This window comes from Dromiciops gliroides, chromosome 4, assembly GCF_019393635.1.
Source record: "Dromiciops gliroides isolate mDroGli1 chromosome 4, mDroGli1.pri, whole genome shotgun sequence".
In the NCBI taxonomy this organism is placed as follows: Eukaryota; Metazoa; Chordata; class Mammalia; order Microbiotheria; family Microbiotheriidae; genus Dromiciops; species Dromiciops gliroides.
The window spans coordinates 161729280-161745699 of record NC_057864.1 but is presented as its reverse complement, the minus strand read 5'-3'; the positions used below and the strand labels follow the sequence as shown (position 1 = coordinate 161745699).

Below are 16420 nucleotides of genomic sequence, written 5' to 3'. Positions count from 1 at the left end.
CCTTCCCTTGAAGTCAAGGATTGCTTGGTTTTTTTGTCTTTGTATCTTACCTGGTATCTAGCACAATGCCAAGCACATTGTATGTGCTTAATAAATACTAGTTGATGGGTTGATATTTGGCATACTGAAGGAAATAGTCCTTGGAGAGAAACTTAGTCTAGTCTACAAAACCTACAGAACCAGGAAAATAATACACCTGGTGACTAGAACAAAGTAAATAAAAAGCCCAACAACATAAAGTGAATCCTGGGAAATCATGACCAAACCTATGAGAATGATGTAGGAGGTGAAAAAAGGGTTAATAGAAAAATCTAAGACCCAAGCTCTAGTACAGATATTAGCTCTAAAAAGGAGTCAGATCCCAGTTAATGGGTAACTTATGTTAGGTTCTTGTACTCATAGTGATCAATATCCATAACGGACCAAAACGGGTCAGGTGAAAATAACAATAAAGGAAAAAGACAACCTATAGAAATTCTAATGAAAAATGATTATATTTTGAAGCTAGCCATGGGAATCAGAAAGAGACATGCGCAGAAAAGGCCAAATTTGTCCCCAGATTTACTTTATGACGTGTAAACCCCCCCAAACACTCCTCCAATGAAAAAGATACCTGCCTCGGGGGTTGGTTTAGGACCTCCAGGAATTCCAAATTAGGATAAGCCCTCCCCTGTAACACCCCTAGGTGGAGAATATTATAATGAGGACAGGCCCTCCCTTGTACCTCCCCAAGGTGGAGATTACTATAATGAGACTGATAATCAATGTATCCATACTATAAATATAAATGTCTTTCCTTATTCGAGAGATACTTTTCCAATTTTCTGGTTCTCTCCCTGTGGTCACCCACAGCATTGCAATAAAACTTGGGAAACTGAATCACTGAGTCTTGTAATTCTTTTGGGATGACTCACGATCAATTTGACCCCAAATTCCAGCCCACATCAAGAAGACATACCCCTTCTTCACAATCCCCAACTCTGCTTCTTTGCGGTTGGGGGGACTATGATTGTCAAAGACTGAACGAACATCAGATTTTTTTCCCCCATATGTTGGTTAATTTTGCTGAAATGTTTATGTTATAAGGAAAATGTAGGTGGATGTAAAAACAAGAGATATGAACAAAAATAAAAACAAACTTCAAAATCCCATAAAGCAAACGAATTACAGAGCCTGTGTGTCTGGCGGAAAACTGGATATCCGATTGATCTCGGCGCGGTCCATCACATCCTCTTTAAAACCCAGAGACTACATTTCCCAGAAGTCCCAGCGCCCATGGAGAAGACGGCGCTTTCCAGGTGCCCCCTCGCGGACGACGTCTTTCGGAGGGATCTCGTCGGTTCCCAGCGGCCCTAGCGAGGGCTTCCGGTTTCACTGAGTGCAGGAGATGGCCGGGGCTAGCTCCGCCGCGCTGTCAGGGGCCGGCACGCCAGTAGCGGGACCGTCGGGCCGAGACCTGTTTGCGGAAGGGTTGCTGGAGTTCCTGCGTCCCGCCGTGCAGCAGCTCGACTCACATGTGCACGCGGTTCGGTGTGAGCGAGGCGGGCTTTGGCTTCTCCCGGGGCGTGAGAAGGGGGCGGGTCTGTCGGGCCGGCTGAAGAGGGGGCGGGGAGGAGGAAATGCCGAGGGCTGGAGGCCGCACCTGGGCCTCGGGAAGGGGATGAGAGGGCGGGGCAGGAGCGTGGAGGCCTGCAGTCGTCCGCTTGGTTCTGCCTCTCTCTGCCCAGACCAGGCTGTGGGGCGTTGGGCTAGCCGACGGAGACTGACCGGACCGGGCTTTGGCCCCTTTTTCAGGGAAAGTCAGGTGGAGCTACGGGAACAGATTGACAATTTGGCCACAGGTGAGTGAGCGGACGCCCCCGGGTCCCGCTACGCCACGCACCCCTCCCTTTTTCCAGTCCCCCATATTTTGGTACCCAACCCTGTTCTTGGGCCTGCATTTCCTCTGCCCCCTCTTCCCTGCTCCTCGACCCAGGCGCCCGAATTAAAACCTGTTCTAGGGGGCAGCTAGATGTCGCAGTGGATAGAGCACTGGCCCTGGATTCAGGAGGACCTGAGTTCAAATCCGACCTCAGACACTTGACACTGGCAGTGTGACCCTGGGGAAGTCATTTAACCCTCATTTACCTACCCCCCCCCAAAAAAAAGCCTGTTCTAGTGGTTGAGCCCCAATGGCAACACACCCACTTCCACTGAGGCAGCCACAAAGCTGCCTCAGTGGGTTCTCTCACGGGCTCCCCCCATTTGCCCTCCAGAACTCTGCAGAATCAATGAAGACCAGAAAGTGGCTTTGGACCTGGATCCCTACGTGAAGAAGCTCCTCAACGCCAGGAGACGGGTTGTCTTAGTTAATAACATCCTACAGAATGCTCAAGTAAGGGAATCTCACGATTTGGTAACATCCTAGGGATCTGTCACCTCCAAGTATACGAGGTGGTAGTTTTCCAAACTATTAAAATATGCATAAAAGTGGTTAAGATTTAAAAGGTAGAAACAGCCCCCTTCATTTTATGGAGGAAACTGCATGCCAGGTTAGGATTCAGACCAAGGACCACTGACTCCGAGAGATTTCCAGGATCAGACCTGTAAATTCATCAGTGTAGAAAACTCGGGGCAGCTCGGTGGCGCAGTGGATAAAGCACCGGGCCTGGATTCAGAAGGACCTGAGTTCAAATCCGACCTCAGACCCTTGACACTAGCAGTGTGACCCTGGGCAAGTCACTTAACCCCAATTTCCTCACTTAAAAAAAAACCTCAATGATATGGAAAAAATTCCTCTGCAAATCTAGATTGGCGTTTCACTTGTAATGTTTAATCTGAGGATTATCTGGGGATACTGAGGTATCTTTGGTCATCCAGCTCACATATGAGAGGAATTGAACCTAGGCCTCTCTGACTCCATCCACTCCAATTATTGCTATTTTAGGGGGTCAGGGATCAGAAATTAAAACATAGGTCATCTCCAAAAAGTTGGAAGTTATCATTCCTAGTGTCAAACTTAGCTTGACTTTGTGAAGTTAGGTGATACAAAGGGCTTTTAGGGAAATCTGAGCTCCTAGGTCCTTCTTATCCTGCTGCCAGAACCCAGTTTTTTCCTTCTTTCAGGAGCGGTTGAGGCGGTTGAACCACAGTGTTGCCAAGGAGACAGTTCGACGGCGAGCCATGCTAGAGTCAGGAGGCTACCCTTCTGGTTCCCCAAGCAAATAATGCTTCTCAGAACTCGAACCAGGAATCCTGCTAATTGCCTTGTTTCAACTTTAGACTTCAACTGTGTCTCTAGAAGACCCTCAATCTGTACTGACCTGGAAAGGACAAGGAGTATGTAAACAGCTGCTTTGTCATTTGTGTTCTGAGCACTTGGAGCTAGATTAACCCATTTAGATTGGAACCCCAGAAGTAGCCCCTTGCCTAAATCCAGGTTTAAAAAGTTCTATGAGAATTGGTTCACAAGTATTCTTGTTTATAAAGAGTGCAGGTTTATAAAAGGGAAAGCTGCAAACTCCAGATGCACCCAGCACCCTGAACCGCTGACCCTGGGTGGCATTGTTCCTGCTAGGTGCTAAATTGCTGGTCCCTGGGCAGCTTCCTTCACAGTGACTTCTACTTTTTCCCATGCTTGCACTGAGGACTTGAGGGGGGAAGGATCTTGGTGAGGAAGCCATGCCCACCCACCCTTCTGTTGATTGCACTAGCTTTTAGCTGCCACAGCAGCAATTCTGTAACTGTATAGTTCAATAAATGTCAGAGTATTAATGCTGTAATCCTGTATTTAGGTTTACTCCAGGATGATAGTAGGTGGGGACTAGATTCTCAAGCTTTTGAAGACAGAAGATTTTCTGTGCTTCTCCCTGGAATCAGTCAAATTTCCAACCATGACTTCAAACTTTTTTGGGGGTAAGGAGCGAACTGAGAGGGGAGTGTTATAATGAATTAGAATCTTTTCTTTTCCCAAGCCATAATTTGGCAGGAAGACTGTAAAGCAAACACCAAAACCAAGTAAAGTTCCAACATTGTAAGCTGCAGCAAGGAAAAGAAAATAACCTTAGAAGGAAACACTTTTAATAGCTCCTAAATTAAAACAACAACTTTCAGACACTAACAGTTCACAATAATTTCAACAAAAAAATTCTGGAAGATTTTGGTCTCAGTGGGGTTTCCAGAGTTGGTTGGTCTGTAGAGGGCTTATGGGTGTGTAAATCTATAAAAGAACAAAGCACAGAAGGCTGATACCTTCCCTTTGTAGCCTAGGCTACAAAAGTGAGATTCTTGTAGCCCAGTCAAGAGAGAATCAAATCACCTACAAGACAATGCTTCTTTCTCCACAGCTTTCAGAGGGTTTTCAGCCTTCTTTTTCCTTCCCATGATCCCCTCACTTTCACACATGCCACCACTCAGGCTCCATATAAGAATCCTGTTGCCTTGGCAGCCCAGAAAAAAACAGAAGGGATCACTCTTGGGTCTCCATGCTCTCTTCCTCCTCTCCTTGAGGTGGCTCCTCTGCATTCTCCTCTTCTTCCTCACCTTCCTTCTTTTCTGGAGGCTTCTCATAAGCCTTTTCAGAAGGTGTTACTATCACCCCATCCCAGGTAGAAATTTCTGAGGCAAGATCTAAAATGGAAAGAGGTAAAATTAAGGCCACTTCAGGCAGCCAAATAGGGGAGAATGCTTTGTTGTGGGATAATGCTAATAACCCTTTTGTGCCATCTTAAGACACTGGCAGTTCTGTCTGGATGTCTCCTCAATAGCACAAAAGCCGACCTGCCATCCAGACTCAGTAAGAAGCACTTAGCTCTAACAGATACTCACAACTGGCATCACCCTCCTGGCCAAGGATCTTCCTATATCCTCCATGTGACAGGATCCTCACCAATGTCTGAGCCGTATAGCATACCATGTCCTGAATGGGAACGAAAATGAAGATAATCAGGAGGTGCCTGCCAACCTCACACTATTCAGGATGGAATGAGGGGCCACAGCTGAAGTCTACTTTTAATGACTACCTCCACTGGCCCCTTGGTAAAGATTGCATTCCCCCAAATTAGTAAAGGACTAAAAGTAAATGACTTGTGACTAGGAGGAGGGCTAAGGTTCCACATAATTTTTTATCATTTCATTACCTGTTGTTCCAGAGTCATGACTGTGTGGACTCGGAAGTTACCACTTTCACAGGGGTCAGTAATCCCTACAGAACCTGGAAGAAACAACCCAGCAGCCAGAATCTGAAGGCATCGCCTAGGACATAAGGAAAAGTGTTAAGAGTTGGCAAAGATAGGTCATCACTCACTTTAAGGAAATCAGAGTAGCTCCTAAGAGCAAGCTCTGTACCTGTAAGCCACATTGAGGGCTAAGGGTTGTCTGGTAGGGTTGTTCATCACAGCATAGTGGCCCTAGAAAAGACAAAACATTTGATAGGAAGAATTTGGAACCAAACCGATATATTTACCTTTAAACTAACCTATAGTCAGCATGGTACAGTAGATGAGACAAATCATGAGCAAAAATAATCTTTCTCAAATGTACCGCTTTTAAAAAAATAGTTTCTAAGTAGCTATGCCTTGACAGCAAAGAATCCTTACACCCCTTCTGTCCATAATACTGAGTATCAACAATGGATTATAGTTTTAATTTGCTTGTCCACAGTCTGACTTAATATCAACTAATTTTTTGAGATTCTCAATAAATAGCCATAGCTGTTGCCTTGGTGTTTGTGCCCTAGTCCCTTTTAAGTCGAGTCAAGTTCAAACTGCCTGCCCTGCGCCTCCAACACTGATGACACCATCTGATACCACCACCTTTCCAGTCTTCTCTCGTGTTACTTCCACGCCTTCTAGACTCTAGCCAGCTTTGCTCACTCTGCCCCTGAAAACACTGTGCTCACTTGCTCTTTCATTTTGCTTAGGCTGCAGTCTCTGAACCTGGATTACATTCTTAACATTTTTTAAAGTTCCCTTCCAGTGCCTGATGCCTCCTCTCCTCTCTCAGATGCACCCACCCTGGTCAGGAATGAATACCTACTTCAGATCTCACATTGCATCCTCTAAGATACACATTCCACAACATATTGTAGTTCTCTGAGTTGGTGTTATCTTCCTATTAGACACTAAGCTCTATGAGAGGAGGATACTGTCTTGTCTAAAAGCTATACTTTCTCCACAGTGTGCTAGCACAGTGCTTTGCACATGATAACCAATACCTACCATTTATATAACCCTTAAGGTGTTGCGAAAATGCATTACATTGATACATGCATGATCACATTTGATCCTACCTATAAGGTGTAGGTACTATTATTACCACCAAACTGGTTAAGGGAGTAAAGTAACTTGACAAAGATCATAATAAATATATGAGGTAATAGTCAAACTCTGATCTTTCTAACTCTAATCAAAGTGCTCTTATAAGTAGTATAAACTCAAAAACCCAAGTGCCCTTTTCTTCACCTACCAAAAGGTCAAGGATCCAAGGTGTGAGAGGTTCAAAGCCAGGGAACCGAATCCTCAAATCCTTCAGTAGACGGATGAGAACTTTCACACTAAGGGGAAAAGGAACCCTAGGTCAGAAGGGCCAATATATTGGATCCTAACCTTTTAAATACTAGGTACAAGTTTTGAAGGAGTTAACACTAACAAGTTTCATTTTTTCTTATGTTGCATAAAGTAAAAATAACATGCCCAGGGAACTGGGAAGAAAAAAAAATGAGTCAATTTCAGGGATTTCTACCACCCTTTACAAGCCCTGTATCACTGCTGATAAAAAAATGACAAAAGAACTGAGGTAACTTCATTGACTGAGTGACTTACGTAGACTGAGAAGCGTTCTCTTCAAACCAGCGAGCATGCCGAATAGCTGCCAAGGCACTCTGCAGAACCTTGATGTCCACTGGGAAAGAAAAAGAAGGATCAGGCTGACATCTTAAAAAAGCACATTGTCCTGTAAGCAACCTAATTCCACTGTCACAAAATTTAAGTCACTGGGAAAAAGGAAGACATCTCAATTTGCTCACTCCTTGATTTCTCAACCTAGGGAGCAGGATAGCTACTGCACTTTCTAAATTATAAACTTTCCCAAACATTTCCTTTATTACTTTCCTATTCAGCCTTCAAACCACTCTCATATATATTCTCACTTCTAAAACTTCCCTAATAGGCAGGTATACTTACTCAATATTTGCAAATATCACGTAAGAAGGCATGTAAGAGGGGGCAGCTAAGTGGCGCAGTGGATAAAGCATTGGCCCTGGATTCAGGAGGACCTCAGTTCAAATCTAGTCTCAGACACTTGACACTTACTAGCTGTGTGACCCTGGGCAAGTCACTTAACCCTCACTGCCCCGAAAAAACAAACAAACAAAAAAGAAGGTATGTAAGAAATTCAGTAACTTCTTCAGTCATGGGATGAGTCAAACACTAACTAGAGAGAACATGCTGAATAGCAAACAGCAAGCTCACCTATACCCAATGCTTCTAGGCCTCAAAATTCCCTGGCCAAGGAGGAGCTTGACTTACAATGTAATTCTGGGTCCAGCTTTCGAAGATTAGGTGGCACTGTTGTAATAAGGATCTTCACTGTGGCATCAGCAGAGCTGATCTCAAAGCCAGTTTCATTGGTCAGCATAGTCAAAACTGAAGAAACAAAAAAATTAAACTGTCTATCAATTGGGCAAAGTATGGAAGAGAGGAGGTTTGGGGGGGGGGCATCTTTTCAAGTAATTCTGTAACAGAGTTCAGAACAAGGATTCAGAACGAAGAGCTTGAAGTTGGTTGAGCCAGGGAACCAATTTTCACAGCCTCTGAGACCCAACTGTCCCTTACTGATGGTTGTTTGCTAAATGATTTGTATTATACAGTGCTCAACACCAATGAGAATTCAATATATATATTCTACAATAAAGCCAAACCTTCTGCAGGATCCTGTGCTCTAAGACTTTCCACCACTTTGTTCCCCAAGGCTGCAACAGCTTCCACTAGACAAAAGGAAAAGGAGAAAATAAATAACCCTCTAATACCACAACCTGTTATTTCTACAGATCACCTAGCACTTGACTTATGCACCATGCCTAGAAAGGATTATCTATATAAAAATGCAGAAAAGAAAGCTCTAGTCCTGACAAGCAATACATTCACAGCTCAAAACATTCCAGCCTCCACCCCCCACCAATACCCAGTTACATTTCACAAATTCCATTCCCATTTTTATTTCCAAGCTCTCTACTTTTTTCAGTTAGTATTTATTAACTTGACAACATTCCTGATGCCCTAGTTTCCCTCCAAATTAAATAATCACAACTTCCCTTTTCTCCTCCAAGATCCCCAGGTTCCTCTCTTCCTCAAATTATCTTTCTAGCAATTTGGACCTTGAGACTCCAGTGTCTCAAACCCAGCCCCAGCTGGTTCCCAGGACCAAGAAGCTTGTCACCTACATGTTGGCAGGATCTTCAGGATCACTACCAGATCAGCCACATTATGTCCTGTAGTCATTGTCCCTTTCTTGTAAGATCCTACTTGCCGGACCTCTTCAATTTGCTGTTGGAAAGGGGAGAAGGGTTAATATCAACAGACAGAAAAGAACTTTTGAAATCACAAAAGTATAGAGGGAAGAAAAAACATCTAATTTCATTTTTTTACATAGTATTATGTTATACATATTATATGATCCACTATTATTAGCAAGATTAAGACATACTATCTTAAAAGCAAAAAGGCAAAATAAAAATCCTGCTATAAGTAAAAAGTATATGAAAGCTTCATATATCACAGATAATCTGTCATACTAATATTCATCCAGTCAATCAACACCAAGAACATTAATGAGATTCCACTGTATTTTCCTCAGAGGGAGCTAGGTGGTATAAGTGGATAGTGTTGGACCTGAAATCAGAAAAACTTGAGTTTAAATCCTGCCTCAAAAACCAGTTGTGTGACCCCAGGCAAATCACTTTAAGCTATCTTTTTTTTTTTTAGTGAGGCAATTGGGGTTAAGTGACTTGCCCAGGGTCACACAGCTAGTAAGTGTTAAGTGTCTGAGGCCAGATTTGAACTCAGGTACTCCTGACTCCAGGGCCAGTGCTCTATCCACTGCGCCACCTAGCTGCCCTTACTTTAAGCTATCTTAGCCTGAGTTTCTATATCTGTAAAGTGGAAATAATATCACGTTATTGTTGTGATCAAATAAGGTAACATGTAAAACATTATAAAAGCTAGCTATAAGGTGAAAAGAGACGCAAGGAAACTGCCACAGATCTAAGGCTAGCTCTCTCCTGGAACCCAATCAACAGAAACTTACCACTTCAAAGGTTCCTGGAGCCACAATCAAGTTGTCAATAACATTGTTGATTTTTGTTACCAGAGAAAGGATGGATGCCTGAAAAACAACATGAAATATAAAAGCCCAAGTTCTATAAAAAAAAAAATCACCAAAAGTATGTCAACAGCACCTGAATAGTTGAACTAGACATTATGGGTGACAATCCCAGGTATCAGGACTTGAAAAAAAACTTGTTACTTTGGGATCTGGATCAAGAGTCAATTGTTATAGATAGTATAGCAATTTCAGTTTGGCTGGAATACAGAGTACAAGAAGAGTGATGTATAATTAAGGTAAACAAGATGGGTTGAGGCCACATTCTGAAGTAATTTAAAGGCTAAATATAACTTGTATTTGATTCTAGAGGCAATAGAGTTACTGAGTAGGAAAGACACATAGTTGGACCTACACTACAGGAAAATCAAATTCACTTCTTTCTTCTCAATACCTTCTTCTACTCAAAATGAAAAAGTTGAGGAACGACCAAGTGTAAGTCTCTGAAACTATTCCCAACACCATCTTGAGCTATTCATAGTAAACTGTCTGAGAAAACATTGGGAAGATCCATAGAACAAACCTGTTCAGCAGAGTTGGGAGCAAGGTCCTGATTCCTCTTCAGCAAGGCCTCACTGAAGGTAGTTTCATCAGGTGCAGGTTTGACTCGAGGGAAGGCCATTTCACACTGAAGCAGAAATAAGTTGAAATGATAATAGGAATCACAACAATTGCTACAGAGATACAAATTAATACACATGGGGCAGCTAGGTGGTGCAGTGGATAAAGCACCAGCCCTGGATTCAGGAGGACCTGAGTTCAAATCCGGCCTCAGACACTTGACACTTACTAGCTGTGTAACCCCCCATTGCCCCACAAAAACAAATTAATATACACAAAATTCTGGGAAGGAGTTACTATATTCTACCAGACATCTAAAAGAAATAAAGGCAATAAAATCCTATTGTAATATTTTATATAAAATCAACAATTTCTATCTTCCAAAATATCATGACATCTTATTAACAGATGGTCAAGGAAAAGAGAACTCAAGGTGCCCAGAAAGGCAAAAACAAAAGTGACAGTACCACGAATTTCTGCCAATATCAGCCAAGGTTGTACCTTCTCACCACAACCTCTTTCTGTGTAAAATACAAGTGGACATCAGCCCCTTCCCTAAAACCATATTTCTGCCCAAATGAACTTGTGACTATACACCAGAGGACCATGGCTGTCTCTAAAATTATGATAAGCAAAAGTGGGAGACCAAAATTAAATCAAAGAACCAAACTCACCACATAGAAATCAAATGGGATGTGTGGCACAAATGGCCTGAACCTTTAAAAAAAAAAAGAGGGGGGGGGAAATGTCATTTCCAATAACCAGAAGAACTAGACTTTCTGACATATTTGCAAAAGAGAAAGCATATGTAAAATAAAGAAGGCATTAGTAAAAAGTCTTTTTTTAAATAAGAAAAACATTCATTTTTGCTACCCCGTAAAAGCCAAATCTATCCCTTTATCATGACATGTATCATATCCACACTTAAATAAATACCAAATTCTGCATACTGTTAAGAAAATAAAAGCAAATGTTAGAAATACAGAACTTAAGATTCTTAATTTATATGTGGCATCTAGCATTGTCTGCCTACACCTTTTTCTGATAAGATTAAATATTGGGGCAGCTAGGTGGCACAGTGGATAAAGCACCGGCCCTGGATTCAGGACCTGAGTTCAAATCTGTCCTCAGACACTCGACACTTACTAGCTGTGTGACCCTGGGCAAGTCACTTAATCCCCACTGCCCCCCCCCACAAAAAAGATTAAATATTAAATGCTCAAAACATCTGTAGCATTGTATAAAGACTTTTCAATAGGACACATTAAAAATTTATACTAGCTTCCTAACAACCCAACCACACTGAGTTTATAGTTTCCAGGATGTGTATTACCATCCATATGTAGTTAATGAGATAACATCTCTGTAGCTACTAGAGACCTTTGTAAATTACTGCTCTGAACTGGCAACAGAGCCATCTGAGGTATCTCTCAGCATGGTGGGGAATGGAACCAAAATCAACCCACGGGGGAACAATTTAGCAAATATTAAACACATATGCAAGATACTGTGATATGCACTTGTTAAACCAAGCCCACTTTCAAATGTCTTGGCGGGGGGTGGTGGTACGGGGGATGACTACAACATGTTCAAAAGTTATATTAAGAGGGGAGAAGATATTAACTAGAGAGACAGGGATTAGGAAAGACCTATAGGAGTAGCTCTTGAATTTAGCTCTGAAAGAAACAAGGGATTTTAAGAAGTAGAGGTGAAGAGAGAAAACGGTCCAGAGAACAGAGAACAACCACCTATGTGAAGGTACAGAGGTAGGAAATGAAATGCTGTATACAGAGAGAGAATAGCTAGCAGGCCAATTTGACTAGAAAAGGCAGAGTGAAATGAGGTACAGAGGTAGGAAATGAAATGCTGTACACAGAGAGAGAATAGCTAGCAGGCCAATTTGACTAGAAAAGGCAGATATGAAATGACTGGAAAGGTTACAGGGAGCCAGATTGTGGAGGGCTCTAAATACTGAAGCAGAGTTTGCATTTTATTATATAGAGGCACATGAAAATAGTAAAGATTTAATAGGGGAGTCACATGATCAGATCTGTAAATTAGGAGTATCAATTTGGCTGCTGCAGATGACAGAGTCGAGAACCTAGAAACAGAGATACCAATTATGAGGCTATTACAATTACCTAGGGACGATGCGATAAGGACCTGAACTTGGATAGAGGCAAAGTGAATGAGTACAGAAAGGGGATACATGTGTCACAGAAAGAGCAAAAGGGGAGAGCTGTCTCAGCCACAGTATGGCCTCGTAAAGAGCAAGCAATATTTATTTACCCATGCCAAAGCCTCTATTGTAAGAGGCCTTGGACTAAAAAACAACCAGCTTGTAAAGACACAAACCCATCTGATACTCAAAAGCGGTACTAACCCTCCTCCAGGTCCTCCCCTGGAACCAAAGCGCCCTCCACGACCTCGGCCTCTATCACCCCTACAAATAAGAGAAGCACATTGTTATGCAGCGAAGAAACCAATCACATCCTCACCATAGGCTGATCCAAACCTTCTCCCATCCCCATGTTATGATTCCATTTAATTAAACGAGTTACTCCGCTTACCCAACCTCTCAAACATTCAACTCAACAAGCATTTATTTTTTTTTAATCTTTTTTATTGATATCTTGTGTCTTTACATCATGCTTATGGCTGAATACATCCCTTCTGCTTGCCCTATCCAGGATGGCATTAAGAAAGAAAATTAAAAGAGAAAAGTTACACAAACTCCACCAATACATCCCCAGCATCTGGCAGTATATGAAAAAAAACCGCACCACAGTGTCCAAGAAAAAACTAATGTAGAAGTAGCTACTCCAGGTAAATAAAGAAGCCAGAAATACCTGGATCCAAGACCTGTTTGAGATACATACTGGCTGTGTAACGCTGGACAAGTCCCTCAACTTCTTCAGTTGACAACTCTCTAAAACTAATTGGTGGCAACCTGTGTTAGGAGGGGAAATGTCTTACTGTGAGTTCCCTACCACAAGGAAATCATAGGTACAAGGGGTTCCCTGCTCCAGGTCTGGATGCTGAGAATAGCAGCAGCTCTAGCCCTCAAGGATCTTACATTCTTTTTGCCAGGGAATACGGGCGTAGATAGCTCGACTGGTATAGAACTAAACTCGTAAATTACCTTCGGTAATATTTTTTGTTATATTGGCAGGGCCCAGCCATAAGCACTAAATATTCCTCCAGCTATTTGTTGTTGTTTATGTCTACGAACACTCTGTAATTAAATTTGCATACAAATATTCTGTGTTTGTGGTAGATTTAGTCCCAACTATTTTATATTTCGCTCGAATGAGATTTCCATTTCTATTACTGCCTTGCAAGATAACTTGAAGATAAAGAGAAGATGAATGGGAAAAACTCGGGAAAGGCTTCCTTGCAGGAGGTGTCACCGGAGGCAAAGACTCCAGGCGCTCTACCTTCCCTTTCCCCTAAGACAAGGGACTCGAGTCCCTTAACCTTAAGAGGTAAGAGTTCCCCCGGGTTTCCCCATCCCCCAACAAAATTCTGTGCTCTGCCATGAGTCCATCCTTCCCCCACCCGGCCTAAGGGATCTTGGGATCCGGCCAACTCCTGGAACCTCCAGCTTCCTGGTGCTCTGGCCTCAATGCCTCCGGCCTTGATCCTCAATCCCCACTCCAGATTTCCCCTGGAGCCCCCCGGTGCCTCACCTCATGGTTCCCACGGTCTCGAACAATGGAGGCCCCGCCAACCGCCCCTTCCTCTCAGGAGCTAACAACCGGAGAGGCCGCTTGCCGGCACGTTCCAACAAGACCAGTCGCTATTGGCTCCTGCGTCATTCCATCGTCCACGCTCATTGGTCTCCCCGGGCAAGCAGCATTATCAGCCATTGGGAGATCCTGCTGTACTAAACGGCCAATGAGAATCAACTTGACGGGACGCGGTGACGAGAACTATTTGTAGAACGTTCAGCAGGAGGCGCTGCAGGAAGAATCACATAATATTCACGCACATACAAACAGCGTTCTACACTCTTTGTATAGGCCTTAGCTACATCCTTACCTAACTAGCAGAGTGGCGCAGCGGAAGCGTGCTGGGCCCATAACCCAGAGGTCGATGGATCGAAACCATCCTCTGCTAGAGATAATTTTTCTTCTTGGAAAATGCACCAACTGTCTTTATCAATTTCACACGTGAACTTTCCCCCACCCACTACCTTGTAAAAGAAAAGCGATAGTTTCGAACACAAACTGTAACGTTATTTGCCTGAATTTAATCCACATAAATATGAGCGTTAAAGGCAGGAGAGGATGAAAACCAGAAGCAAAAAGGGGAAAAGACCGAAGCCCAGAAGTTGTAGGCTTTAAAGAGAAAAAGAGTGGAATCCCAAGGCATGTTGTGAAAAAATAGAATGACTGGAAGGAAAACTGAAACAACAGGAATAAATTAAAGTGACAAAGAGACTGAGCAAAGAATTAATTTTATCTAGCATTTATTAAGCACCTACTATGTGCCAAGCATAGTACTTACTAGTTAAGGATTCAGGAATGGACTCTTGCAGAAGTCAGCTCTTAAACTGAGCCTTAAAGGGAACCAGAAGAGCATGAGATAGAATTTATACAGCAAATAAATAATGCTGTTTGATAAGAGAGGGTGACAGAGGGGGACTTAATGCTTCAGAAGCCTGACAAGCTAGGTTGGAGTCAGCTTGTGAAGAGCTTTAAATGCCAAACAGAAGGGTTGGCATTTTATTTTAGAGGTAACAGGGAGTCATTGAAGCTTCTTGAGGATTTTAGTGACTTTCTCAGACCTCTGCTTTAGTAATAACCATTTGGCAGCTGTGTGGAAGATGGATTGTCAAGGGCAGAGTCCAGATGCAGAGAAAACAATTAGGAAGCCGTTGAAATAGTTTGGATGAGAGGAAATAAGGGTGCTAACCATGTGAGTGGAGGGAAGGGGACCGGCAAAAGAGGTGCTAGTGAGATCTACAAAATTGATTATGTAAGAGAAAGTGGAGAGTTAAGACTGAACCTGGGTGATGCTCTTAACAGGATTAGGGAAATTAGAAGGAAAAGAGGGATTAGGGAGAAAGAAAATGAGTTCTGATTTGAACAGGTTCACTTTGAAATATCAATAGGGCTAGCTGTGTGACCCTGGGCAAGTCACTTAACCCCCATTGCCCCACAAAAAGAAAGAAAGAAAGAAAGAAATGTCTATGGGGACATCCTGGTGGGAGTGTCCAGCAAGCAGCTGGAGATGGGAAACTGAAGCGGAGACTCAACAGATATGAAAAAGACAGATGTTAGGGTTTGGGGAAGTGAGGATAAGTAACTTCTCATTACTAGCCTCGGGCGATTACTACTTAATCTGGGCTTAATTTATGTCTTCAGTAAAATAGATATCATGATAGCATTTACCTCTCAGGGTGATTATCAAATGAGACTAATGAGAGATCAAATGAGAGCTAATTGTAAAATTCTTTGCAAAACCTATACAGGGTTATAAAAATGCTGTTATTGTTGTTATTGTTATGGTGGTGGCGATGATGATGGTGGTGATGATAATAATAATGGTGATGATAATTATGGTGGTGGTAGTAGTGGTATTAACGGTAGCTAGCCCGGGCAGTTTGGGGAAAATTTGTCGAGGGTGACCAATCCAGCTGGAACCGGGAACTTCAGTGATGACTACTGACCACTGGGTGGCAGAATGAGCCCAGAGTTGTCCGGACGTCATCGGGTAGATCAGACCGAGCTCTCTCCAGTCCCTAAGTCATACAGCACACCCCACACCCCACCGAGCCTCCTTCTCGCTCTTGCATCGAAGGCTTCGACTCCTCCTAAACCCCGACGGGCGCCTCGCTCGCCCTTGGACTGCACCTTCTAGGAGTTGGGATGGGATCCAGAAGCTTTGCTGCCCCAGTCCAAGAAGGGAGGGACCCTCCAAAGATCTCCACGTGGGGTACAGTCTTCCTCACAGCTCCCACACTGGGGGATCTGTGCTCCTCAATGCTGGGTGCTCTGTCTCCACCTCTCCAACCTAGGAACCCGAGCGACCTAGAAATTCTCACTTTGTTTCCTGGGCAAGTCTTTTCACCTCTCTGGGCCTCAGTTTCCTCGTCTGTAAAATGAAGGATTTGATTTAAAGACCTCTGAGGTTCCTCCAGCTCTATTCCCAAGACTATGATCTATCTCCGTGGCTGTCCTGGAGGGGAAATCACATACAGATAGGGAGCCCGGACTCCGGGTTCTCAGATCAATTCTCACCCTCTTTTCCCCTTTCCATTCTCCAACTCATCATTCTCATAAATCTAGCCTCCCATTTTATCTTTGCAGATTCTCAAGTAAGCAAATGCTTCTTGGACCAGAAGTTACTAGGTGGAAGGGACAGGATAAGAGGAAGGGAGGGAGGAAGGGGACACAGCTGTTAGCGCCCATGCACACACACAAACATCTCTTCCACAAACTTCCCGTCCTCTACACAGGCTTTCTCGCTCGTACCGGATCCCCAAGGGAGGAAGGGG

The 16420-nt window shown here is 43.3% G+C and overlaps 2 protein-coding genes and 1 non-coding gene across 3 annotated transcripts; 2 read left to right on the top strand and 1 right to left on the bottom strand.

Moving 5' to 3' along the window:
* The first annotated feature begins 1344 nt into the window (after window positions 1-1344).
* Window positions 1345-3761, top strand: SNAPIN (SNAP associated protein). The gene is made up of 4 exons (XM_044004485.1): window positions 1345-1530; window positions 1795-1841; window positions 2256-2374; window positions 3106-3761. Exons 1-4 carry the CDS (start codon window positions 1388-1390, stop codon window positions 3205-3207), a joined length of 411 nt encoding a protein of 136 aa, XP_043860420.1. The 5' UTR covers window positions 1345-1387; the 3' UTR covers window positions 3208-3761.
* A 281-nt stretch (window positions 3762-4042) lies between these two features.
* On the bottom strand, window positions 4043-13754 carry ILF2 (interleukin enhancer binding factor 2). The gene is made up of 14 exons (XM_044004482.1): window positions 13608-13754; window positions 12302-12361; window positions 10593-10635; window positions 9881-9985; window positions 9283-9360; window positions 8420-8522; window positions 7898-7963; window positions 7506-7622; window positions 6801-6879; window positions 6445-6532; window positions 5326-5387; window positions 5118-5232; window positions 4807-4897; window positions 4043-4608 (listed from the first exon to the last, which is right to left on the bottom strand). The coding sequence occupies exons 1-14, from the start codon at window positions 13610-13612 to the stop codon at window positions 4448-4450; spliced, it is 1173 nt and encodes a 390-aa protein (XP_043860417.1). The 5' UTR covers window positions 13613-13754; the 3' UTR covers window positions 4043-4447.
* A 211-nt stretch (window positions 13755-13965) lies between these two features.
* On the top strand, window positions 13966-14037 carry TRNAM-CAU. Its single transcript has one exon. It is a non-coding gene; the product is annotated as a tRNA-Met (tRNA).
* The last annotated feature ends 2383 nt before the right edge of the window (window positions 14038-16420 follow it).